Source organism: Lagopus muta, chromosome 3, assembly GCF_023343835.1.
Source record: "Lagopus muta isolate bLagMut1 chromosome 3, bLagMut1 primary, whole genome shotgun sequence".
NCBI lineage: Eukaryota > Metazoa > Chordata > Aves > Galliformes > Phasianidae > Lagopus > Lagopus muta.
Window position 1 is genome coordinate 90,538,421 of NC_064435.1, and position 23,899 is coordinate 90,562,319.

Consider the following 23,899-nt stretch of genomic DNA (forward strand, 5'->3'; position numbering starts at 1 on the left):
GTGCTTCTTACTTGCTGGCATTGCTTTGTAACGTGTTGCATTGCACATAACAACGTCAGTAATGGTGTGATGTAGCGGGTGATTTCCCTGTGTTGTCAATGCGGTCTCAAGAATTGGAATTCTTAGGCGTTATCTAGGTTGCTGTGTGCTTTTATTTCAGTAGTGGATCGAATGTGAGTTAAACAGGATTTGATGCATCCTCATCGTGTGCTACCAGTGCTCACGTCACTTCTGTACCTTCACAAGTGCTCTGTTCCTGCAACTTTCCCATCCACCTTTAGTGATCGTTCAGAATCGGAATCCATCAGAATATGCAAAAGTGGAAGACCTTTTCCTAACCAGTTACACAGAACGGGACCCTCAGGGATTTATTTCCAGGTTGCAGAACCTTGGGTTGCAGCCAAACGTGTGTTGTTCTTTTCAGTGGGCTGACAGTGCTTCTTGTCATTATGCTGTGTTTGCCTTGCCTCCTTTCTCACGATCGGAGTACTGTCAGTCGAGGGCTCGATTGAGTTACACCCATTATTTTAGTAAGATAATTGGTGTTATTATGTTGTAGTTTGCAAATAAACAGAAAGGGGGGAACTGTGGGAAGACAAGGAGAACCGTTCGGAGCAGCAGCTGTGGAGCGAGCTAAACGGCACGAGAACCGAGGACAGCTGAGGAAGAAGAAAGAGCGGCTGTGAGTGGATGAGCGCCCGCACTAAGGGCTGAAGGGCGTTTGCGGAACGCTCTGTTGGCACCTAAGGGCGGCTGGGAAAGGTGTAGGGGCGGATGGCAAAGCCAGGAACAGAACAGCCGTGAAGGTACAGAAGTGACGTGAGCACTGGTAGCAGACGCTGAGGATCGGTCACACCTGAGTCCGCGCCTCAGGCGCTGCAGCCTCGGCTCCGGGCAGGGCCGCGTTCGGCCCGCGGCTCCAAAGCACGCGAGCCGTCGCCGGAACGAGAGGCCGCGCCGCGCCGCGCCCTCCCGCCCGCGTCCTCGCGCCAGAGCCGCCTGGGCTGCTCCGATCCGACGCGGGGAAGCCGCGGGGCTCCGCTCCCGCGGGCCGCCACCGGGGCCCGCCCGCCGTCCGCCCGAAGCCCGCCGCGTCCGAGTTCCAGGCGAAGGCGGGAGGAGTCGCAGGAGGGCGGCCAGAAGCCGTCGGCGGTTCCGGCCCGGCGTTTCGGTCCGAGGACGCGGAGCGAGCGAGGAGCGCGGGGCGAGCCCCTTCGCGCCCAGGCGAAGGCCCCGTCGGTCGCGACGCAGCGCCGGGAGGCCCGCGGAACCGCAGAACGGCCCGGCTCGGAAGGCGCCCCGAGGATCGCGGATCTCCGCCGACCTCCCCATGTCACGGCGGAGCGGGCCGCCTCCGAGCCGGCCTCGAACGCCTCCGGGGCCGGACGGGGCCTCTGCCCGCAGCCTCTCCGGGCAGGCAGCCCGTTCCAGCAGCTCGCCGCTCTCCCGCTCAGGAGAGCCCGCTTGCCGCAGGCCCGCTCCCAGAAGGCGTCCCTGCCCGGAGCCCGCTCTGACGGCAGGGCGCGGCAGCCCCTCTGTGACGCGGCCTGAGCTCACAATGGCACGGCGCGCGTCGCAGCGGTGAGCGCCGCCTCGAAGCTCGCCGACCCCCCATTTCCCAGAGAGGCCGACGAGGCTCCGGGCGCTCGCCGAGGAGCTGATCTCGCCGCCGTGCTCTGGAGGATCCGCCGTTCCGTGAGGAGCAGTAGGCAGAGAGAAGCAGGAGGGCAGGGGCGAAGGGCTGAGGAGGAGGGCCGTTTGGCCGGCCGGCCGCCCGCCGCGGTCGTTGACCTGCGGCGAGGGGGGAAGGAAGATGGCGAACTCCCTCTTCTCGAGACCCCGCTCGACTCCGACTGCGGAGAAGATCCGCAAGTCTGGTAAGGCCTTCGGGCCCGGCGGCGCGCGCGTGTTGTCGGGCCGGTGACAGCTCTGAGCGCAGGCGTGGAAGCCCTGCTCCTGAGGGAGGGAGGGAGGCGGGGACGGCTGAGCAGAGCGGGTTGCGGCGCGAAGGCGGCTGCCTTGGCAGCCCGGGGGCCCGAGGAGCGCTCGGGCGGGCGCGACTGCTGGCTTCTGCTCCCGGCCTGGCGCCTGCCTTCCCGGGGATCTGCGAGCAGAAGCCGCCGGCGGAACCGAATGGCTCGGAAGGCTCAGCAGCGCGCCGTTCCTGTGGCGGGAATGGGGCGTGCTGAAGGGTTTGGAGGTGGCCGCCTGGGAGCTTGACGTGTCTTTCCTTTTGTTTTGCAGAGCTCGCTAAGTTTTGGTTCAGCACATCCTATTATCTCGGCCGACAGCTGGCTCTGTACCAGGTGGGACTTGCCTCCTACTCCCTTCCTCCCTCTCGCGGTTGATTCAGCCCCGAGAGCCCGTTTGCCACGGAGCGCAGCTATTCTTGCCCTCCGTGGAAGCAGGACCCGCGCCCCAGAGGGGCACCGCGATGCGAGACGGGGGCCGCAGGCTGGCTCCACCGTCAGCTCTGAAATGCCAGGGGCTCCAGGCCTCATGATGGAAAGAGGGCTGGGCATTTTCTGGGCCTGCGTGCTTCCTTCCTCTGCCGGCAGAGTCAGAGGGATCCTGTGGGGGTGACTGCAAGTTTGGGAGCCCCGCTTGTGTCTTTATGAGCCAGAAGACTGCGCTCTCTGCTTCTTCACGGGGAGGAGGGGCGAGAGGGAAATAGTCTTCCGTCATTCCCTGCACAACTTCTTCTGATCCGCCCTTTCTCCTCTTTCAGGCTGTGAGCATTCCTGAACTGGGCGCTTTCACCCTTGTCAGAGAGCACGTGGTCAACCAGCAGAACAATGTGGTTCTTGTTGAGAGACCCGTGTTTCATCTGGCAAAGGCTCTGGCGCAGGACCACGACCTCCGATACGACTACATAGACGTTGCAGGTAGGAAGAGTGGAGTCTGACAGAGGAGCCTGCCCTGGCACTCTGGTGGGGACAGTGTGACAGACTGCCATTGCAAATGGCAGCAGAGGGTAACAGCACACTCCTTCAGCTGCTTCAGCAGCAGGTTTCATTCCGGTCTCATCGGCTCCGCGTCTCAGCGTCTCCACAGAGACGTACCAATGGTTCCGCCTCACAGTCTCAAAGACTGCACAACAGCAGTGCGTTGCCCGAGGGCCTGGAAGCTGCTGCCTTTGGAGCGTGGCCTGCCCATGGCTCCCCAAGTGCTCACGCTCCTCTCCTCTCGCTTCTCCAGGACACGACGAGTATCAGCAACTTCCTTATGATGAGATAGCCTCGGAAACCGGCATCTCTGAAGGCGCGGCGCGGCTTTGCGTGCAAAGGACCGTCTGCCAGTTCAGCGCCTGCATAGGGAAGAGGCAGAACGTTGCCTTCGTTTGGTGGGATGTTGGCATGCTGCTGATCGAAGGGAAGCGTGTCCAGATGAAGTTCTACGAGGACTTCCTGGGGAAGCTCAGTGGGACTGCCGAGGTGCTGCAGGCTCTTCTTGGGGTAGGTCTTGCGTTTTCCCAGCACTACCTCTGATTCTTCTAAACGCCTTCCGGGGACGAGGGGACTGCTTTCTCCTGGCGTGCCATGCTTCTCCAGCCACCCGGGCTCCTGGCGGTGTGCGGGAAAGCGGGCTCTGGAGAGCTCTTCCTGTACGTGAGGTGGCCCGGCTCTGCGCCGGGATACGCGCCCTCAAAAGGCCTCGCTTTCTGTCAAGGGACAAACGGTGCGCGTCACTGCTCAGCCCCAGCTCAGAGCACGGAGCAGAGGCACAGGCACAGCAAGGCTTGCTGAGGCCTGGACCCTTCCCTGTGGCGGCTCTCGTCGTGTTGGGCTGAGAGAGACTGGAGCTGCCAGCCATTGCCAGTGTCCCCACCTCCCATCGTCTGTTTCCGTTCTGATTGCAGATGCCAGAAATGAGCAAGGCGGTCATCTCACGCAATGCCTGCGCGGCTTCCCTAACGGCTTCCGGACACGTTACTGTCTTTCCAATGTGAGTATGCTTGCTCCTGCCACCCGCGCCTGAGTGAGATGGTACTCGCCACGGTACTTTGCGGTGCTGAGAGGCCTGAAAAGCGGGCAGGGAACTCCCCGCTCGCTCTAGTTCAGTTGGGTGGCATTTGGAGGAGCGTGGCGTGGCAAAGTGATGTTTTGCGTCCGTGCCAGAGTCGAAACTGGGGGGGCATTTAGGCCAGTCTTCCTTCTGGTTTTCCCTGGGCTTCTTTTGTCCGGCAAATGAGAGTGGGTATCGCTAAGGACCCAAGGGCTGGAGGAGGAACAGATGGCTGTGCAGACGGGAGCTCGAGCGTGGTGGGCTTCCGCAGAGCTCTGTCTCGTACCGTCGCTGCTGCGCAGTGCCACCCAAAAGAGGTGCGGGCGGGGGGCGTGGAGTTGAGCCTTCAGAGCTGCGAGGACGTTAATCTGCAAGAAACTCGCAGGGCAAGAAGAGAGCGAAAAGGGCTGTTGGGTATAAGTGGGTGGGGAGCAACCGGTCTGTTCTGAGCGAGAGGGGAATATTTCCTCCTCTGGAGCAGGCAGGGGGATTGGCTGGGAGCTCATCTGCTCTCACAGCAAGGACAGAAGAACACTGGCACGTACCGACGGGCCTCACCTGCCCCTCCAGGCACTGGAGATCCTGGTACGGTTGTCCAGAATGAGCTGCTCTGGGAAGCGTGGCCTTACAGCGTCTCTGCGTTCTGTCTCTGTCGCTCCGCTATTGGGTCACGCTGCGAGGGGAAGCGTTGCCCTTCCTTCAGCCCGCTGCTTCCTCTTCCAGGTACACGCACGAGATCGAACTTGAAACGCCCGACACAGCAAAGGTGGACCTGAAGTACCACGTGAAGACCAGACGTGGGCAAGGCTGGGCAATAGGCAGGAAAGGTGAGGGACCCGTGGGTTGCCATCGGGGCACTCTGTGTTTGCCTTCCTCCTCGTCTGGAGGCGGTTAGAGCTGACCTTACCACAGGGCGCCCGGAAGAGCATGAGACGCTTCCGGTGACTCTTTGTACCGTTATGGGAAAGCCTGAGTGATCCATTGCGAAGAGAGTTCTCAGGGCAGCCCTCCATCACAAGTGGCCACGGGGATCATCCCAGCAGAGGACACTTTCCCAGTGGCCTCCACTCGGCTGCCTGTCCTGCCAGCCCTGGAAATCCCTCCCCTCGCTTCCCTTCGTATTCTCCGATGTCTCAAAAGCAATTCCTCTGGTGTGAGCACGCCCCAGTAGCAAAGCTGTGTGCGTGGGACGTGCATCAAGAGATGAAAGAGCCAGCTCCTCTTGTGCTAAACGAGTCCCCTCCCCACGATGGCTCTTTGAGACCACCGGCAACTGCCAGGGCCTCCCCCACTTCAGCACACAGACCAGATGAAGGCCTCAGGTAGCGTTCCCCAGGGAACAGCGTTGCCCCACAGCCATGAGGAGTCGGACCCAAACCGTGCCAGAAGCACAGCTGTTCTGAAGTTTTCCCCTTTCCTCTTTCTAGGGGACCTTTGCGAGACGCGCCTCCTTCATCGCGCAGCGCTTCCTCCAAAGAGGTTACCGCCACTGACTGGAATGCGGGGCAGAGACCAGGCAGCCGAGGAGAAAGAGCCTCGCACCAGGTGAGACTCCTGGCCAAAGAAATGCGGGCGGTGCCACGCTCTTGCCTCCGTGGGAGCGAAGTTTCTCCCGGATCCAGAGGCTGTATGGATTCAAGCAGCTCTGCATGACCAACACCCCGTAGCATCCCTTCTGAGCTGGGTAACTAATGGCAAGTGCTCCTCGCGAGAGCGCAGAGACTCTATTGCTTCCCTTCAGATGGAAGCGAACCGGGCCTTTCTGTTTGCCGAGCCCGGTGCCCAAAGGGACAGGAAACGTCCCGGGAAGGGATGAGGGTGTTCCTTTCCTAGGAGCGTTTGAGCAGGAGTGAGCGTGTTTGCGGGCTGCTGTCAGCGCCGCAGGCTGTTCCCAGGTCTCCAAGGGAAGTGGTAGAGACCAGCTCAGTCATTTGGGGGCTCTTGCAGACTTGTTTTGCTGAGGAGGCTGCTGAAACACGTTCAAGCACGCAACGCAGACCCAGCACCTCCTGCCCTCCTGTCAACTCTCCCCACCGTGTCTTTACAGGCAGCTACCGGCCATCCCGAGGAGATCCTTGCCAGAAAAGGAAGAGCAAGCGAAAGTAGTTCCTCTGGTGGGTCCCAGGATGGTGGACTTCTTTGCCATAGCGAGGGAGAAGAAGAGAATGGTACGTGGCACAGACTGCTGCAGCACATTTGTCTCAGTGAACTGTAGAAGAGCATCAGTGACTCTCACAGCGCTCTTTGCTGCGCGTTCACGTGACACCTCGCTTGAAGAGAGATGAGTAGCGAGGGCGTTTGGGAATAAGCTGTTCACTGCCGTTAGCCTCCCGAAAGCCACCCCAGGAGCTGATCTGGGGATGTTCCTGACTGCTTGTCTAGAACTGCCAGCTGCCAGACTGCCTTTAGGCCTTTAGTGGTTGTTTATTTTCCTGGCTGTTGCAGAAGGGCTCTTCAGTGGAGTGCGCAGGAGCCTGGCAGCAGACCAGAAAGGCAGGAGGTAGAGGGTGAAATGGAGTCAGGAGGGGAAAGCCCTCAGCCTCCACAGAGACTAACGTTGCCTGTTTTTGCATTTAGGCCGACCTCGAAGCAAAGGCTCTAGAGACCAAGAAAGGAAAGGTGGTGAAGGGACAGAATGTGAGGAAGGAGGAGGAGAAGGGGAAGAACGTGAGGAAGGAGGGGGAGGCGAAAAAGGTGAAGGAGGTGAAGCCAGTGAAGCCAGTGAAGCAGGTGAAGCCGGTGAAGCAGGTGAAGCCGGTGAAGCCGGTGAAGCCGGTGAAGCAGGTGAAGCCGGTGAAGCCGGTGAAGCCAGTGAAGCAGGATAAGCCGGTGAAGCTGGTGAAGGAGGTGAAGCCAGTGAAGCCGGTGAAGGAGGTGAAGCAGGAGAAGAAGGTGCAGGAGAAGAAATTTCCAAAAGTGACGCAGAAAAGGCAGCAGCAAAAGTTGCAAGGGAAGAAAGCAGAAAAAGGCAAGCAGCAAAAGTCGCAAGAGAAGGACACGGAAGCTGAGCCGGAAGAAGTGGAGCTGCCAGCGGCCCAGGTACTTTGCATCCCTGCAAGAAAGCAGCAGCACTTTCCCATCCAGGGGAGCTGAGACTGCATGGTGCCTCTGGCACGCGGGCCAGAGCAGTAGTGTTGGTGCAGCAGCGCTGGGTGGGGGACTGCTGCCTTTTGTGAGCAAGAGGACCCAACAGGGCGCTGTAACAAAGCCCTGGTCACGCTGAGACATGGCCTCAAGAGCGTGCTGAGGTCCCTCTCCTGATTCTTTTCCTGCCCCACTGCAGTCCCCACTGGAACGGTCTTGCGGGGAGCCGCATGCTGGGAAGCAGCACCACAGCGCTGAGTGTCTTTTCCTATGCAGGAAACCTCTGTCACCGAGGAAGAATACTCAATCTCTCTGTCTGGGAGCGAGACAGAGCGTTCCAGCTCCACCCCCAGCCTGAGGGAGAGGATGATGGGGAAGCAGGAAGAGGCCGAGGAAGAGCCGCGCGCAGTCTTCTGGGACAGCGCTGCTTTGCCTAAACGGTAAGCGTGCACCAACTGCGCCCGAGGCCAGGGGCAGGGGGGTGGTGAGTCACCTGTGCTGTGCATCAGGGAAGCCAGCTTTTGAGTCGTGGTGCCGCACGCAGCGCCCTGAGAGCTCTGAGGCCGTGGATACGGTCGTGGTTCGGGCCCGATGCCACGAGCCTCTCTGGAGCCCAAGCAGCCCACGCGTGGAAGTCGTCCTGTGTCAGAGTGGCTGTGGGGCCAAGTGGGGCCACGCGTGGAACAGACTGGGTGAAGCAAGAGGCAGGGGCGTCACGGCTGAAGAGTGAGACGGATTTTGTGCTCGCTGTTGCAGGAAGCTTTCTTCAAGGACAGATGAGGCCCTGCGGGAGGTGGTGAAGCTCATTGTGGGGCAGGTGTCCCGTGAGCAGCAGGGCCAGAGAGACGCAGAGAAGGATCTGCAGGACCGGCTCCAGAGGTAAAGCTCTCCAGACAGGCAGCTTGCTCTCCCACACTGCCCTTCTCCCACCCCCTGCAGCACCAGAGCAAAAGAGGGGCCTTTCCTGGACGCGGGCTCTCGGCACGGCCACCTGCAGCAGTGGTGGCAGGCACCAAGCTTGGGAGCCCCAGCCAGAGGCCGGTCTCCCTGTGCTCACACTCCCTCCCGCTCTGTGCCTACAGTGAGCTTGCAGTGCTGTGGTGGAGTCGGCCATCCACACACGCACCTGGCCTCCTCCATCTGCCAGGAGCGGAGCACAGACCTGCACCCCCTGCTGGACCAAAGCCAGAGAAGGCGTCACGCAGAGTGGTAAGTGGGCTCCCGTAAGCAGCGTGTCACAGCTAGCCGTAGCAAGCCAAGGGAAGACCCTCTTGGGCCTGTGGGATGGAGAGCGGCTGGCGGTGGAGCTGGAGACCTCCGCACAGACACGCAGCCAGCGGGCGCTGGGGACGAAGGTTCCCAGTGCAGCTCAGGCAGCTGCAGGCGGAAGGGTCTGAGGTGTCGGCCAGTGTCTGGCGGCCCTCCGTTCTCCAACCGGAGTCCCTCCCTCTCCTCCCAGAATACAGAGCCCCGAGCACCTCGCTCTCACAGCCTGTATCTGCCCGGGCCGAAGTCTCAGCCACCGCCTGACTCAGTGCCTGGTCAGCCAGCCCCACAGCAGGCTACCCCAGATCGGGACTGGCCACAAGGGCTGCAGTTACATCACAGGGACCAGGAGCCTGCTCTCTCTAGACCTGCATTAGCAGAACCACTCTCTCGTACTGCAGAGAGACTTGCAGCGTTGCGCTGCGTGTCTCTGCGCTCACAAAACTACTGAGCTTTACACTGAACTCCTCAGGTCCGGAGAGTCGTGGTCAGGCACGTCGACGAGGACCACGAGAGATCCAGCAGCAGTGAGATTCTGGAGCCAGACATCCACTAAGTGTCACCCAACAGCTCAACGAGGACCACCTTTCACTGTTGGCGACGCTCACGGTGACACTGTTAAAGGCGTCGCCACTTTCCATATTACCCTTTCCCTATACCCAATAAACCCCAACCCCATCCCCAAACACCGTGGGTCTTTCCTTGGTCGCCGTGAAACGCGCGCTTTACAGAGGGGGCCTTGTAAAGCCAGGTGCTCCCCTCCCCAGGGTTCCCGGGCCTGCATTGGCAGGGCTACCCGGAGCTGCACGGGCACCACAGTGTGCTGCGAGGGTGCTGAAATCCAAGGCAGAAACCTTGCGTGAGGAGATGAGGAGGAAAGCCCGGTCCTCCTCCCTCCGAGCTCCATCTCGGAGCGGGAGCTGGGAGCTGGGAGCCTTCTCTGGTGTCACCAGTGTGGCTGTGCAATCTGCACGCTGACAGCTTTGCCCCCGGCTGCTTTGGCTGGCTTGAGGGCGGCCCCTTCCACGGACTGCCTGCAAATGTCATACGAAAGGAAAAGCTTGTGCTGGTGTCTTTCCTTAGCAATTTGCATATATGTATTTATTGGCAGATTTCATATTGAACAGTATACAAAGGTATTGTAGGAACTTTCTTAAAAATGTAGTGTTGTTACCAGTGACATACTAATTTTTACTCACTCCTACTGCTGAACAGATTTGCTATATATTTTTTAGTTGTTCATATACTTAGAGGAAATCACAAAAAGCATCTTGTCGTTCCTTGGAATATTTTGCTGGAGTGACATCACATGATGCTCAAGAAATCCTTTCCTCCCAATAAATGAGGAAGTGTGTTGTTCATGTCAAGTAGTGCTTTCAGTACTCTGAAGAGACACCATCCAGAGGGACCTTGAGAGGCATGAGTGGTGGACCCACGGGAATTGAATGAGATTCGTGAAGGTTAAATGCAACGTCCTGCACCTGGATTGGGGAAACTTCAAACATGGACAAAGGCTGAGTGATGAGCAGACTGAGAGCAGTCCTGTGGAGAATAACTTGGGGGTTCTGGCGGATGAAAAGCTTGACATGAGTCAATAGTGTGTGCTTTCATCCTGGAAGAGTGACAGTATCCCTTTCTGTGCTAGAACAGTGCTGCCCTGCAGCGTGAGGCAGGTGATTGTCTCTACTCTGCCCTCATGAGGCCCCAGCTGGAGCAGTAGGAATCTCTAGCAGAAGAAAAACAGAGCTGTTGGAGCGGGTGCATAGAAAGCCACTGGGAATATCAGAGGGCTGGAACACCTTAACCAGAAAAAAAAAAAGAAAAAAAAAAAGTTGAGCTGGGCTTGTTCAGCATGGAGAAGGCTCAGGATAGACCTGATAGTCTTCCAGTCATGGAACACAGCCTACAGGAAAGCTGGGGAACAATTCTTTGTCAGGGAGCATAGTGATAGGACAACTGGCAATGGCCTTAAACTAAGAGAGATTTAGATTAGATGTTAAGAGAAAATTATTTTTTTACTCGGAGGCTGGTGAGGCTCTGGCACGCACTGCTCCAAGTTGTGGTTGCCCCATTGCTGGAGGTGTTCAAAGCCAGGGCTTTGGGCAGGCTGGCCTGGTGGAGCTGTCCCTGCCCATTGCACGGGGGTAGAAGCTGGGTGATCTGCAAGATCTCTTCCAACACAAACCATTCTGTGATTCTGTAGTTCTGTGATAGCTTTTAAGGGTGGAGTTTTTGTTGTTTTTTTTTTTTTACAACAGTTGCTAATCTTCTGCTTTACTCTCTCAATGTCACAGCCACGCATTTCAGGCTTCTGTGGTTGTGTAATCAATGAATATACAGATGTTATGATTAAGAAACGTACAGGGAAGTTAGGCTAAGCAGGTTATCACACCAAAGAACAGGCAGAAAGCTTACCCTTGTCCTGGGCTCGCTGAGAAGGCTCCAAGAGGAGCGATCTCCAAAAGAGATCCTGCCCTCGTCATACTCAGCTCTTCAATGGGGTCTAGGAGAGGTGCAGCCAGGCTCCATCCCTTCCAGTAGCACAAGAGCATTGCCTTCACCTGTGCTCCCAGGGCTGACTCATGGCTCGCCTCAGGTGCTCAATCAGAGGTTCAGGCTGTGATTCCGCAGTTCTCATACTGTGGTTTTGGTAGAACGTGGTTTTCTGTGATCACTTTGATTTGCTCACATTTTAGGGTCTGCTCGCAGCTTCTGCCCAGTATCATAAAGCCAAGAAGAGGAAGGGGTGCTCCCAAAGCAATACATCTGGATTCAGACAATGCCCCTGTGATAACTTCTCTGTGTAGTTCATGCAGTGTGAATTATGTAATTAATGTGGCTGTTTGCACAGACATGCTTATGGTACATATTTGCAAAGGCAGAATTGTAAAGGGTTTGAGGAGGAGATGTCCCTCCTCTTTCCCTTACTGAATAAGATGACTTTTCAAGCATCCAGTCCAGCCACGGCTGTTGCTTTCAAGCTTCTCACCATGCAGCAAACCTGCTTAAGCAGCTACCCCTGATGTGGGCCCTGCTGATATTCAGCTGGTCTGTATCTCACCTGGTGCTTCCCTTCTGTGAATGCCAGCACCTAGCTGTAGCCCAGTGGCTCATGCCCCACACAGTGCCTTTTCCAATACCTGGAGAACTTCATTGCTTTCCCACGCATTTCTTCATTATTGTTTATTGCGTCAGTTAGTAATTCTCTCCTGTTCAAATGTATTTCTTTCCATCCAGATATTATGATTACGCACACCGTAATGCACTACAAGACTTCTACTTCCTCCTCCACAAATACCTAAGCTTATCCCTGTCTACCTACCTAATCTGTCTATCAGATCCTAATGCCTCAGCATTTGGAGGTGTTTAGGTTTGGATTTTGATTCAGGCTTATATTAAAAAAAATGTTGAAAGGTCACTGCAATTCATTTCATTCAGTAAATGAAGCTGGAAGATGTTCAGTGCCACTGTTAAAATGCATTGCCTGACACATCTATCCACCTGCAAATAGTGTAATTGGATCTGGGAGAGTTCAATGTAAGCACTGCTTTACTTTTAATGCTCTCTTTACTTTTCATTGTTCCTTTAAATCTCTTCAAAGGCAAGATTCCTCGTAAGATGATGCCTTGGCAATTTCCCTCAATGATATTGACTTTTAAATAGCAGTGGAAGAATAAACTAGTAGATTAAAATGCCCATTCGATTGTCCTTCTGTGTGTATTATGCACATTATTTCCCACAGTGAATATTCAACGTTACACTGATCGTTAACACAGTGGGTGCTGTTAGACAGTAAAAGCCAGCAGCACGCTAATAAAAGGTTTAATGAATAACACAATATCCTTAGCAATAACAACAGAGAAGTAGTTTTAGGAAAACAGAAACTGTGTGGTGAAGTACACTGTATGTGAGTCAGGGTTTTCTGTGCTAATGGGCAGATACTCTTTTACCACAGAGCTGGTATTGAAATGCTAGCCCAGGATTTGAGGGCAAGTATCCCCCTGAATCAGTGGTGAGCATTACCTCCCACAAGCTCGCTTTTTATGCTGCACTGCTTAACTGCTCATCAACATGAAGACATGAAGAAGCACTTCCCAGTTTTAGTACTGCCAGGTAACTGAGTTGTAGTGTTACTCTTAGCTTCTTAAATTTGTAATTCTAATCAGAATTACAGAATATCCTGAGTTGGAAGGGACCCACAAGGATCACCAGCTCCATCACAGGACCACTCAAAAAGTACCTAAAGAAAGCAGGATGCATTTCCTCATCCCTAGACAAATCTAGAGGGATCATTTTTATTTTTGCTCTGCTGGATATCTAAGTGGCCAATTCAAAACCCAAGAAGGCATGGGTGAGCTTTTTTTTACTCACTCCATGAATGATAACTCCAACTTTGAGGTTGCTGCAGGGCCTACAGAGTGTGCTGCAGCAGCAACAGCAGCTCGGGCTGCCTGGAAAATTAAGGGGAGCACCTTTAACCAGCCAAATTATGTAAAGTTTGAAGCTTGTGCAGCTAGAGGGGAGGCCAACTACAAGCCTGGGGAAGGTCACCTGAACTGGGACAAGCTCTGACAGCTCCTGGTGCAATCACAACTCTAAAGGGGGCAGCAGTGTGGGTAAGAGGCATCTAACAAGAGCCTTTTTAGTCTTTACTGATGTTCTTTCCCCAAGAGGGATGAAAGAGCTAGAGCTGTGCAAACTTCCACCACCTATCCTAGACTGTCCTCAGCTTGCTAGCAAGCAGCAGGTGCTTCAGGAGGCATTTTGCCACAGGAGTGCAGGAAAAACAGGAAGCTTGGACACCTGGTGATTAGCAAACCCTGCACTTGTGAGAGAATAATTCCACCCCACTAAGCTTCAACAGGAAGCTTCAATGGCAAGCAGATAATCATAGAATCAGCATAGAAAGGTTTGGGTTAGAAGGGACCTTTAAGCTCATCTAGTTCCAACCCCCTGCTGCAGGCAGGGACACCTCCTCTAGACCAGGTTGCTCAGAGCTCCATCCAGCCTGGCCCCCTAACTGGAGGCATCCACAACCTCGCTAGGGAACCTGTTTCAGTGTCTTACCACCTGCACAGTAAAGAATTTCTCCCCAATATCTAGTCTAAATCTACTATTTTAAAACCATTTCTCCTTGTCCTGTCATTATATGTCCTCATAAAAAGTCCCTCCCCAGCTTTCCTGTAGGCCCCTTTCAGGCAGGCAGCTATAAGGTGCCCCCAGAGCCTTCTCTTCTGCAGGCTGAAGAGCCCCAAATTCTGTTAGCCTGTCCTCATAGTGGAGGTGCTCCGGCCCTCTGATCATCTCTGTGACCCTCCTCTGGACTCACTCTCACAGCTTGATGTCCTTCTGTTCAGGGTGCTTGTTGCAGGGGTCCCCTGCGAGTTGTTCCTTAAGGGTAAAGGGGTCCAGGAAGCCTGGGAAGCCTGGGCGCTCCTCAAGATGGAAATCTTAAAGGCCCAAGAACAGGCTGTTCCTGCATGCCATAAGGCAAGCTGTAGGGGAAGAAGACCAGTGTGGATGAATCTGGAACTGTTGTTGAGACTCTGGAAGAAAAAAAGAGCCTGTCCTCTGGAAGAAGGGGCAAGGAACTGGCTGAGGGCCGTGCCCAGCGGGTCGTGGTGAATGGAGTGAAGTCCAGCTGTGCCCCGTTACAAGTGGTGTCCCCCAGGGGTCGGCACTGGGGCCATCTTGTTTAATATCTTTACTGATGAGCTAGATGAGGGCATTGAGTGCACCCTCAGTAAGTTTGCAGATGACACCAAGCTGGGAGGTGGTGTTGGTCTGCCTGAGGGCAAGGAGGCCCTGCAGAGGGGTTTAGATAAACTGGATTGCTGGGCTGAGGTGAATGGGATGAGGTTCAACAAGGCCAAGTGCTGGGTGCTGCACTTTGGGCACAACAACCCCATGCAGCGCTGCAGGCTTGGGGATGCGTGGCTGGATGAGTGTGAAGAAGAGAAGGACCCTACTCTGTCTATCCCTTCTGAAAAGCCTGGAGTCCTCAATCAGGTATTCATCCCACCGTGTTTCCGTGACAGCAATTAGGTCATACTTTCCCAATTGCGCCGCAGTTTCTAACTCCTGTTAATTTACATACAGTGGTATAGCGGCACTTCAGCTCAGCTACTGGCCTCGCTGCCTTCTTGGAGGAACCCTTCCTACAGCTTTCTGTGTTACCCAGTGCACCCCTCTCCCCAATCTAAATATATAGTTTAAAGCCCTACTAACCAGCCCAGCCAGCTTGTTCCCAAGAATGTCTGTAATGTAATGCGTTTCAAGACTCTTCCTTTCTTTCTCATCTCTTAATTTAACTACAGGTTTTTAAGTCTTTTCATTCATCCTTATAAGTCAAACTTACTTTTCACCTCAATGAGTACCTTTGCTGCTCTGAATTTATCAGATTCTTTTTTATTTGATACAGAAATGAACAGACTATCCCACATGGGGCTTTGAAAAGATTATGCCTATATACTCCAGTTTCATTAAATGCTGCTCTGGCTTCTTTATTTCGCTATCCTATGTTACAAAAAACTGTCCCCTAACATTGTTTATATGAAATTTCTTTGCAGGCTTGATTGTGCACATCTTGGGTTATTCTTTCCCCTTGTGAATTAGAACAGCTTTTTAGTTTTAATTGAGTTTTATTCCATAAATTGTATCTTATCTTCTCATTTTGTCCCTACGTGCTTTATCAGGTTGAATTCTTTCCTATTTTCCTTTTTTTTTATTAGTAATTACCCTCAGTTTAATATATCTGGAACTTCCTTTGATATGTCCTTTACTGTCTATGTTAGATAATTAATAGGAGCACAAAAGAACAGACAAGTTATTTATCTCTGTAGTGTCCCTGCTGTCCTTCAAGCCATCACTCCAACTATTTAAATGTTTACTTTTATCTTCAAAAAGCAGTGACCATCTCTTAACGGCAGTAAGATAGAGTTTCAGTGAGATACTCATTACTTTTTCTGGCTTTTGAAGTTTGGCAAAGGTTTTGGATGGCTATTTTTTTTCATATGAAATTGGTCAAAAACCAGGCCCAATGCTGGCTATGACCAGAAATCTCACCCAAGAAAGGTAAAATCCTGTTTTGTTTTGGCTTGTTTGTTTCTTTTTCAGCATAATTCAGTTCTTACACTAATTTCCTGAAAAAGGATCAGCTCCTTCTAAATTTTTCCATTTCAAGTCCTGTATATTATAATAACAACAAAAAAAAATACTGAAATGCATGTCAAGGATACTGTCCAAAAACTGCAAAAAGGTTCATTGTGCTTCAAGAGGACCAAATTATCCCAGTTTCCCCATTTGCTGTTGTACTTTTCTTACTGATGGATAAGTGGTTGCTCTTACATATCTCTGATTTCTCTCGTCATGTTTTTGTGATTCTTGCTGCCTATGCTGTCCCAACCTTCATGCTATTAGCAACACTTTCCAAGGCTTTCAGGAGCTGCATGGCTGCAGAGTGGCTGTTCCTCTGATGGTGTTCACACCTTAACTTGGCCAGAGCTGGAAAACAGACGTCTTCTAAAAACTCTGTATGGCTTTTACTGATCTCTAATTTTCTATGAAGCTTTGCACTATCCCAAATTTATTATAATGCTTACATGAGCGATATGGAGAGTTTATTGGCCAATACTGACAGAATGCAGCGGGGTTTCGCTAACTTTCCATTTAGTGGGAGAAGGACACAGTAAGACCCCTAAGATAGCTTACAAGACTGGGAAACTTCTCCCACATCTCTAGGTCTTTGCAAATCCACTTTATGTCAATATTCCTCTTTATGTTTTTCACCCTGCTCACTTAGCAACAGCATAAGACATCCCATAACTTTGCATACGTTGCTTACTCAGAATAGCTGAATTTTGTGTAAGCTGTGTACATATACCACGCTTCCTTTGCCTACTTTTCTTTGTGATGGAAGATTTTCCTCACAGCATTCAGTATTTCAACCATTCACCATTCATAACTCAGATCCTTCATGATATGTAAATGAAATTGCAGAATTGCTCCTATAAACACAGTAGGAAAGAGGGCTTAAAGTAACTGAAGGTCTAAGCTGACTAATTCTCACTTGTACAGATAGTGTACCATCTGAAATTTTGAAGGTTCTAAAGCAGTGTTCAGTATTTCCAAAGTAGATTTTACTTCCTGCAAAACTGAACTCACAGCAAAAAATTACGCCAAAAGTGCCTTGAATTAATCTAAAATAGTGGCACCAAAAAATTGTCAGAGACCAGCGAAACATGAAGTTTGAGCTCATTTCTGCCTAGCAAGAAGCAAAGCTGATCGACCCCAAATATTAAGCTGATGAGTAGCAGTTCATTTTAAGAACTAATGATGCCATCCATCAGTATATATTGCAGCAATTCTTTAATGTTTATTAATTTTACAGAGACCAGTGACAGTTGCCTAAATGTTGTAGCTCAGTAACCTCCACCTCCAGCAATTTCAGGTGGCTTACAGCAGACCTTATGAAGGAAGGTAAGGTTAAAAACTCATTACTGATCAATTGAGTCTCGTGTAGTAGTGATGATCAAGATCGTACAGCACCAGTGCAAAACAGTGTAAAATAAAGCTTCATCTCAACCTTAAAAATTGTATCTTAAATTATGAGAGCTGCTCCAAAAATAATGCCTCCTATTTAATTACGCTGGCCCACAACATCAGATGTAGATGTTGGTGTTATTGCACTAGAGGCTGAACCTTCCCAACATTATTCCATTACATTTGGCTCTGGCTGCAGACTCAGTGCCAGTGCTGCTCCGGCTGCTGGCTGAGCCCTGGCCTCTTCCAGCTTGCAGGTGAGCCGTGCCCTCATCTTCCAGCTCCCACTCAGCATCTCCTTTCCACAAGCCCACCACAGGTGGGCCCCAACCCCATCTTCTCTCCTGCTGTGACAGCAGAGCCACCTCAAGACTTGCACACAGCAGGCTCAGGGCAGTCCTGCGTGCAGGCTTTCCATCCGTGCTATTTCCCACCTATGGCTCAGTGAGCAGCCTATGCCTCCACTCAGCCCAGCACACCTTACCCTGAGCTGCCCAAACACTGCCTGGGAAACAAGGAACCACCAGCTGGAAAACAGCCACACTGCATGCAGGCCTATCTAGACCGGTGCTGATCTTCACTTCCAGCCCTGTGCAGCGTTATGACTGAGCGGATCGAAACGTGTATCCATCTGCCTCCGAGGTGCCATCTTATCCATCTCGAGACTGCCAAGAAAGCACAAGCGCTCTCCTTTGCAAACAATTTTTATTGTTGGCGTGTTCTCCTTTTTGAAAACAGTGAAAACTTTAAGCTGTAAGAAAGGAAAGAAATGCATTTACTAAATCTCCAGAGACTGGCATGCTTCATCTTGTACATCCGTGGGTGACATTTCTGTTTACTTTTACTGCAGTAGATCTCTGGTAACACGCAGCAGCCTCATCTTCTCTGCTGTAAATGTGAAATCCTCTTCTGGATGTAGGGTGCAACTACTGGCTAATATTCATTTCGCTTGAATGGCACTTTCTGGCAGAGCCTGCCAATGCCAAGTCAGAAGTGCACACAGGGCCTCAGCATGTTTTCAAAATACAGCGTATGTGCAAGTGCTCCGCTGACCTGCAGGCAGGGCAAAGATGACAAGAAGTTTGTAGAGACAGCTGGTAACTGCACTGCCCTGTGTCCCTGCACGTAGAACTGCTGGTAGAACTGCCATCCGGCTGTTAACTCCTCGGTGCTGGCAGCAAGCAGCATCAGTAGCAAGCAGCCAATTTGCTCTATCAGTTGCTCTGGCAGGCGGATAATTACGGCGGTGAAAACTGAAACAGAGAATCTAGGCAGGTTCCTGAAACAGCCAGGCAAATCAGCTTCTGGCAGGTTTCTGATTCCCTTTTTAGAATACATTTGCAGTTCACAAAAGAACTTTGCAGTTGAGCCCTGACCTAATTATTAAACGCTGCTTTTGAGGTCCTGTCTCCTATTTGCAGTCTAATGTCTTTTTTGTGAGTTCTGCTTTAGAGGCATTTTCTTTCCACTTTCTTGAATCGCCACCCCAGTTAGTGCTTACACCAACAGCCTCTGGGCTTTGTACTGGGGCTGGAAACCTTTCTTTCCTCCCTCCCCAAACCGACTATGTTCAAACACAGTGCTCGTGGAAAGGTGCTAATGTGTTTTCACTGGCCCTTTCAAACATAATTTAAAAGCTGGTAGTGGAAAGCATAAGAGAGAAAGCATTTGCAAAAGGATATATTTTTCTCCCACTTTTTAAAGATCTAATTGTCTCTGAGAAACTGAGCCAGAGTTCATTTTATACACTTGGTTATATTTGAGTTACAATTCCAAATGTATTCATTTGTTTTACAATTCAGTACTGCTTAAAAGTCTCTGACAGCTCTTCAGACTTCACCCGTGTGGCCTCACGTTCCCTCCACCACTATCAGAAATGCGTAACAAGGTGTAAGTGCTGTAAGATTCTATTTGGAAGACATTGTCATCCAGTTCAGAAATATTTTCCTGATTTCTCACTGGCAGTCCAGGATTTTCTACGTCTCTTCAGATATGTTGTTCTTTCTTTTGATTAACTCTTTCAGACCATGCATTTTTTGGTCAGTAATGCAGTTTCACATCCAAATAATGTTTTAGTATTCAGACTCCTGCAGAAGACCAATGATGATTTTTTATGGTTAAATTTGAACTTTTCAGGTCTGAAATAACTATTTCTCTCTTCTCCCCTGAAAGCCTATCATACATTTGCCTCCTTTCTTTCACCTTTGAATATGCAGATACTATTTTTCCTCTGGATGGAGCTCCTCTCACACTCTTCCAGACATCTGTTGCCTCACACCTTTCTTGTCTTCCTGATGCATTATAATGGGGGGTGAAGCCAGGTGGCCTCGTAGTGGCATTTGTTTTGGTGATTTTTATTGTTCTCAGACATGCCCTTAGCCTCTGGACTTAAGACCACTCATTCATTTCACATCCAACCATCTGAGTAAACTGTTGGTGTCTTGATGCCGCCTTATTACACAGCATTGATTGAATGTGCCTTAGGCTACGCTGGAGCTTGACTCGGTGTCTGTTACAGCGCAAGCATCTTGCGTTGCCACAAGCGAATCACTTATGATGAAGAAAACAAAACACTCATATGTTTAGGTGTCTAAGTCCCAGTATGAAATCCATCAGCTTTAATCCTTAACCCTCACTGGAATACTTCTTGCAAGGAGCTGGTCTGAAGATAGCTTTCAGGATCTGCGGAGAAAAATTAAGCTGCAAATGCTGTTCAAACACTTTCTCTGAGACTAGTTTGATCCAGGTTCTTGAATATGTTCAGCCTGGAATAGCATAGGTTGAACTTGCATATTAAAAGCTTTCCGTAGCAAAGTGGAACAGTTTGGAGTAACGTGCCATCTGTACAGCCTAGCCTGAGACGTTCCTCTTCTGCAGCTTCTGTTTCTCTAAATGCGTTCACCAGACTTCCCCGACTTTAATTTCCCAGAGTGATCTACCACATCAGGCACGTTCTTCCACTGCCCCTTATAACAAGGCTACATGCTGCCTAAGTGAACCTATATTTCTTATTTAGTAGCTGAAGGCCCATAATTCATATGCAGGAGAGAGCTATTACAAAGCATTTGTGGGTAACAATACTTTTTTTCTGTGCTGTAATAAACAGCATGGTTTAACATCACAAATAGTGCAGTGCAGGGGAAGATGCCTTAAATATGAGTTTTTTTGTCATCAGTTTACACAGGTATCTTTTGTTTGATGGCGGCTGAAAGCATGTTATCATAGGGAGAAACATTTGATTTGCTTTCATCAGTAACTTAGTTTGCTTCCTGTGCATGAAGATGTTCAAGCAGTTTTTATATTATTGTAAATTGAATTAAGTTGCAGGCTACAAAGAGGATTTGGGGGGGGGGGGGGGATGTTGCTTATATGTGCAGAACACGTAATGATCTTGAGAGTTTTTTACTACGCTGCATGGTTTGTTTTTTTCCCCAATGGTTTATTTTTCCAACAGACAGGCTAGCTGACAGATGCTGCAGCAGCACAATAGTTCAGTCTGTCCAGCGATGAGGCTCTGGTGCATGATGTCACCAACAAGGTGGTTTATCTTTAGAGCTTCAGGTCAGGGAGCAGATGTCAAGCCGATGGTCTAAATCAATTTCCAGTCAGACATCAGCTGTGGGACATCTGCTTCCCACCCTGCCCTACCCTACCCTACCCTACCCTACCCTACCCTACCCTATCCTATCCTATCCTATCCTATCCTATCCTATCCTATCCTATCCTATCCTATCCTATCCTATCCTATCCCATCCCATCCCATCCCATCCCATCCCATCCCATCCCATCCCATCCCATCCCACCCCTCTCTGCCCCCCCTTCCCCTTCACCCCAGGAGTTTGCCAGGTGGAATGACCTATAAGTCTACAATTATGGGATGAGGGAGACAAGCTGGTCACGTGGAATAATTAACTTGGTGTTTTAAAGATGAGGGTCTTATGAGCAAGGGGAGCAGCATAATGAGAAGCGTGCCCAGGACTGGCACAGTTCTTTGGAGTAAGGTCAGATAAACGCATTGACTTTAATGGGGTAATTGCAAGGTGTAGTACTTTTCCCAAAACAGAAAATTAAAGGAAAAAATATCCTCCTTGGTGTAAATATATTTCTTTTTAAAAGTCCTTATAACTTATGATGTGTCTTCTTGGAATAAACCTACGATCAGCAAGAGGAAAAATTATAACCCTGGAAAGTAGGAGTGTTGAGGTTGGTACCTGATAGCCTGTGGAAGATCAAACTCCTGTAGCTGTTTCCAGGCTTTCTAGGCAACAAAGTCTGACCCTCAGAGCTTTGTAGTAATTTCTGGAGCACATCCACCTACTCTGCAGCCCTAGCACTTGGTGGGGTATAAGATGAGCAGAAAGTACCTTTTTATTCTCTACTGCATTAGGGTAGCTTTTTTCTCATAGTAAAGCTTAAATGACTTGTTTCTCTGTATTTTGCTTCAAAGGCAGTGGGCATGAGAAGTCAACGTGCTGTTGTTTGCTACAAAAAATAAGCCCACAAAAGAAGTAGAATAGGCGTGAAAAAGAAGATGCATCTAGCTGAACTACCACCTGCTTTGCTAACAGCATAGGAGCCCCATGAAGACTGAAATAGGTAAGTTAAAGGTTATTTCCTTGTTTGAATTTCCTTGAAAATAATGGTATTATTGCACATTTTCAGAAATGTTACTGTTATGTAGAAAATATTATCTTCTGCAAAAAGGCTAATGAGGAATGCTCTCCCATAGGGTGGCTACAGAAATCACAAGTGTTTGGAGGATGGATGAAGAAGGAAACATACTGTCCTTTTCCTGCAGTATCAGCTTCATTAGCAGCATAGAAGTTGTAAACGTTTGAGATGGGTTTCCTTCTGCACTGGGACCAGACTAATGCATATCCAAAACCACCAGTGACTGGACTGCCACCCCAAAGGAGCCTGCAGCCCACCAACTGGGTGCTGACCCTATCCTGGCCTTTCATCTGTCGTCGTAGTTGAGAGATCCAGCTGTCCAATGTCACTAATCTGCATAATGTGGAGCTGAATCTTAGTCTTCCTATTTAGCAACTTTGAACAAGATTACATCCTTCTCTGGATTCTCCAGGGGTAGAAATCCTGTCATTAGAAGGAAACAACAAAGCACATCAGCATCTCTAGCTGCTGAAGATACACATGCCCAATCTCCATGTAGTTTTTAGCAGCATACTGTGTGTTTAATCAACTTGATTTTTGGATTTTGAAAGGGTGTCTGCAAATGTACGCTGTAAGGAAGTAACAGAAACACTGAACTAAAATGACAAAATAAGTTTTAGTAGCAAATTACTCACAATATAAATCTTAGGTGTCTGCTGATTCTAAGAGTCTTAGTTAAAAGTGCAAAGTTTGCTGGTGACGTTTCACCTGTCTCCTCAGTTTTACTGAGGACAGACAGCAGGACACCTTTCCTATATATAGCTATAAAATGACCTTCTTCAGCCAACCAGCATCTTGTTTTCACACCGTAACCAGGGCAGTTCCAGCAGAACCTCATCTGAATTTTTCAGCTCCACTCTTGGGCTCTAAATGAGGTGTCACACATACAAAAAATCAAAATCAGGTCTATGGACTGCTAGAGTGCATCTTAAATCAGCTCAAAAACGATATAAAGAGGATTACTGGGCTCTAATTGAATTAACAAAACCGCATCTCTAAAGCAGCTGAGAGAGCACAACAGAAAATGAGAGAAATCTTTTGCCTTCTGTGGTTCAATTCAAGAACGTCTGAGCACAAAGCACAGTTTGATCCAGCTGCTGCAAATGCTGTTGATTGCATTAGAACTTATATAAGTGAATCAATTTTGCCATTTCCAACAGTTTTGTCTCTGTCGTGACCATTGCATGATAATAAGCTCTTCTCAGAGCAGCCTCATCTTCTAGTTCATTACTGGTCAAGGAGAGGCACTGTGCCAGCTAACATGCAGCCCAACACCTACCTTTTCCCAAGCGACCTTCCATCTGAATCTGGCTGTGCTTCAAAAAACAAGCTAAAGACAGCCAAATGGCTGCTGTTCCTTGACAAACAGCATTATTCCATCTCCTTCCCTGTCATTCCTTCTGATCCACAGCAGCTCCTGCACTATGGAAATGGAAAAAGTCCCCTCGTTACAAAGAGGGAGAACGGGCCAGATGCAATCAGCTCTTTTGTAATACTTCCCACTGGAATAATGCCACCAGTGCTTCTGAGCGTTTGTCTCAGTCTCTGGGAATTCTGAAGGTTTTGTTTGTATAGTTTCTTTTGCCAAAAGTACTGCTGGTGACTCGGAGCATTCATTACCTGGTAATGCAATCTCGACTTTCCTGACAACTTTTTTTTTATTATTAATTTGAGCAGCTCCACTGCTATTAAGCAGTAAACACGAAAAGCAGCATAGATGGAACATCAATCCCATTTTCATCAAGACACTGTGAGAAAAGCCTCAGTTACCACACAAATGTACTTAAATAATTCTGCAGGTACCACCACTGAAATTACTCACGTTCTTAACTGCAGTGGCCTTTTCCTTGTAGAAAGAGTCCAGCGGAGGGCCACGAAGATGGTGTAGGGCCTGGAGCATCTCTCCTATGAGGAAAGGCTGAGTGAACTGGGTCTGTTCAGCCTTGAGAAAAGGAGACCGAGAGGGGACCTGATCCAGGCCTACCAGTATCTAAGGTGTGGGGGCAGAATGGCGAGGCCGGACTCTTTTCAGTGGTGAGTGGAGACAGGACAAGGGGAAACGGCCGGAAACTGCAGCATAGGAAGTTCTGCACCAATGTGCACAAGAACTTCTTTACAGTGAGGTGACGGAGCACTGGAACAGGCTGCCCAGGGAGGCTGTGGATTCTCCTTCTCTGGAGATGTTCAAGACCTGCCTGGATGCCGACCTGTGCGACCTGCTGTAGGGAACCTGCTTTGGCAGGGGGTTGGACTCGATGATCTCTGGAGGTCCCTTCCAACCCCTGCAATTCTGTGATGCTGTGATTCTGTGATTTCCTGTTTCATGCTATGG

General features: G+C 50.3%; 1 protein-coding gene across 1 annotated transcript; it reads left to right on the forward strand.

The window, feature by feature from the left end:
- Nucleotides 1–1,295: 1,295 nt before the first annotated feature.
- LOC125690583 (coiled-coil domain-containing protein 81-like) lies at nucleotides 1,296–9,591 on the forward strand. The gene is made up of 13 exons (XM_048939070.1): nucleotides 1,296–1,877; nucleotides 2,245–2,306; nucleotides 2,729–2,885; nucleotides 3,199–3,455; nucleotides 3,860–3,945; nucleotides 4,729–4,832; nucleotides 5,433–5,550; nucleotides 6,053–6,173; nucleotides 6,583–7,044; nucleotides 7,366–7,529; nucleotides 7,846–7,968; nucleotides 8,172–8,298; nucleotides 8,828–9,591. Exons 1-13 carry the CDS (start codon nucleotides 1,814–1,816, stop codon nucleotides 8,909–8,911), a joined length of 1,929 nt encoding a protein of 642 aa, XP_048795027.1. The 5' UTR covers nucleotides 1,296–1,813; the 3' UTR covers nucleotides 8,912–9,591.
- Nucleotides 9,592–23,899: the final 14,308 nt, after the last annotated feature.

Bases quoted from the DNA above. Each gene is read 5' to 3' on its own strand.
- LOC125690583 (XM_048939070.1), top strand. From the start codon at position 1,814: ATGGCGAACTCCCTCTTCTCGAGACCCCGCTCGACTCCGACTGCGGAG. The intron at 5,551-6,052 runs GTGAGACTCCTG...GTGTCTTTACAG, and splicing joins GAGAAAGAGCCTCGCACCAG to GCAGCTACCGGCCATCCCGA. The intron at 7,530-7,845 runs GTAAGCGTGCAC...TCGCTGTTGCAG, and splicing joins AGCGCTGCTTTGCCTAAACG to GAAGCTTTCTTCAAGGACAG.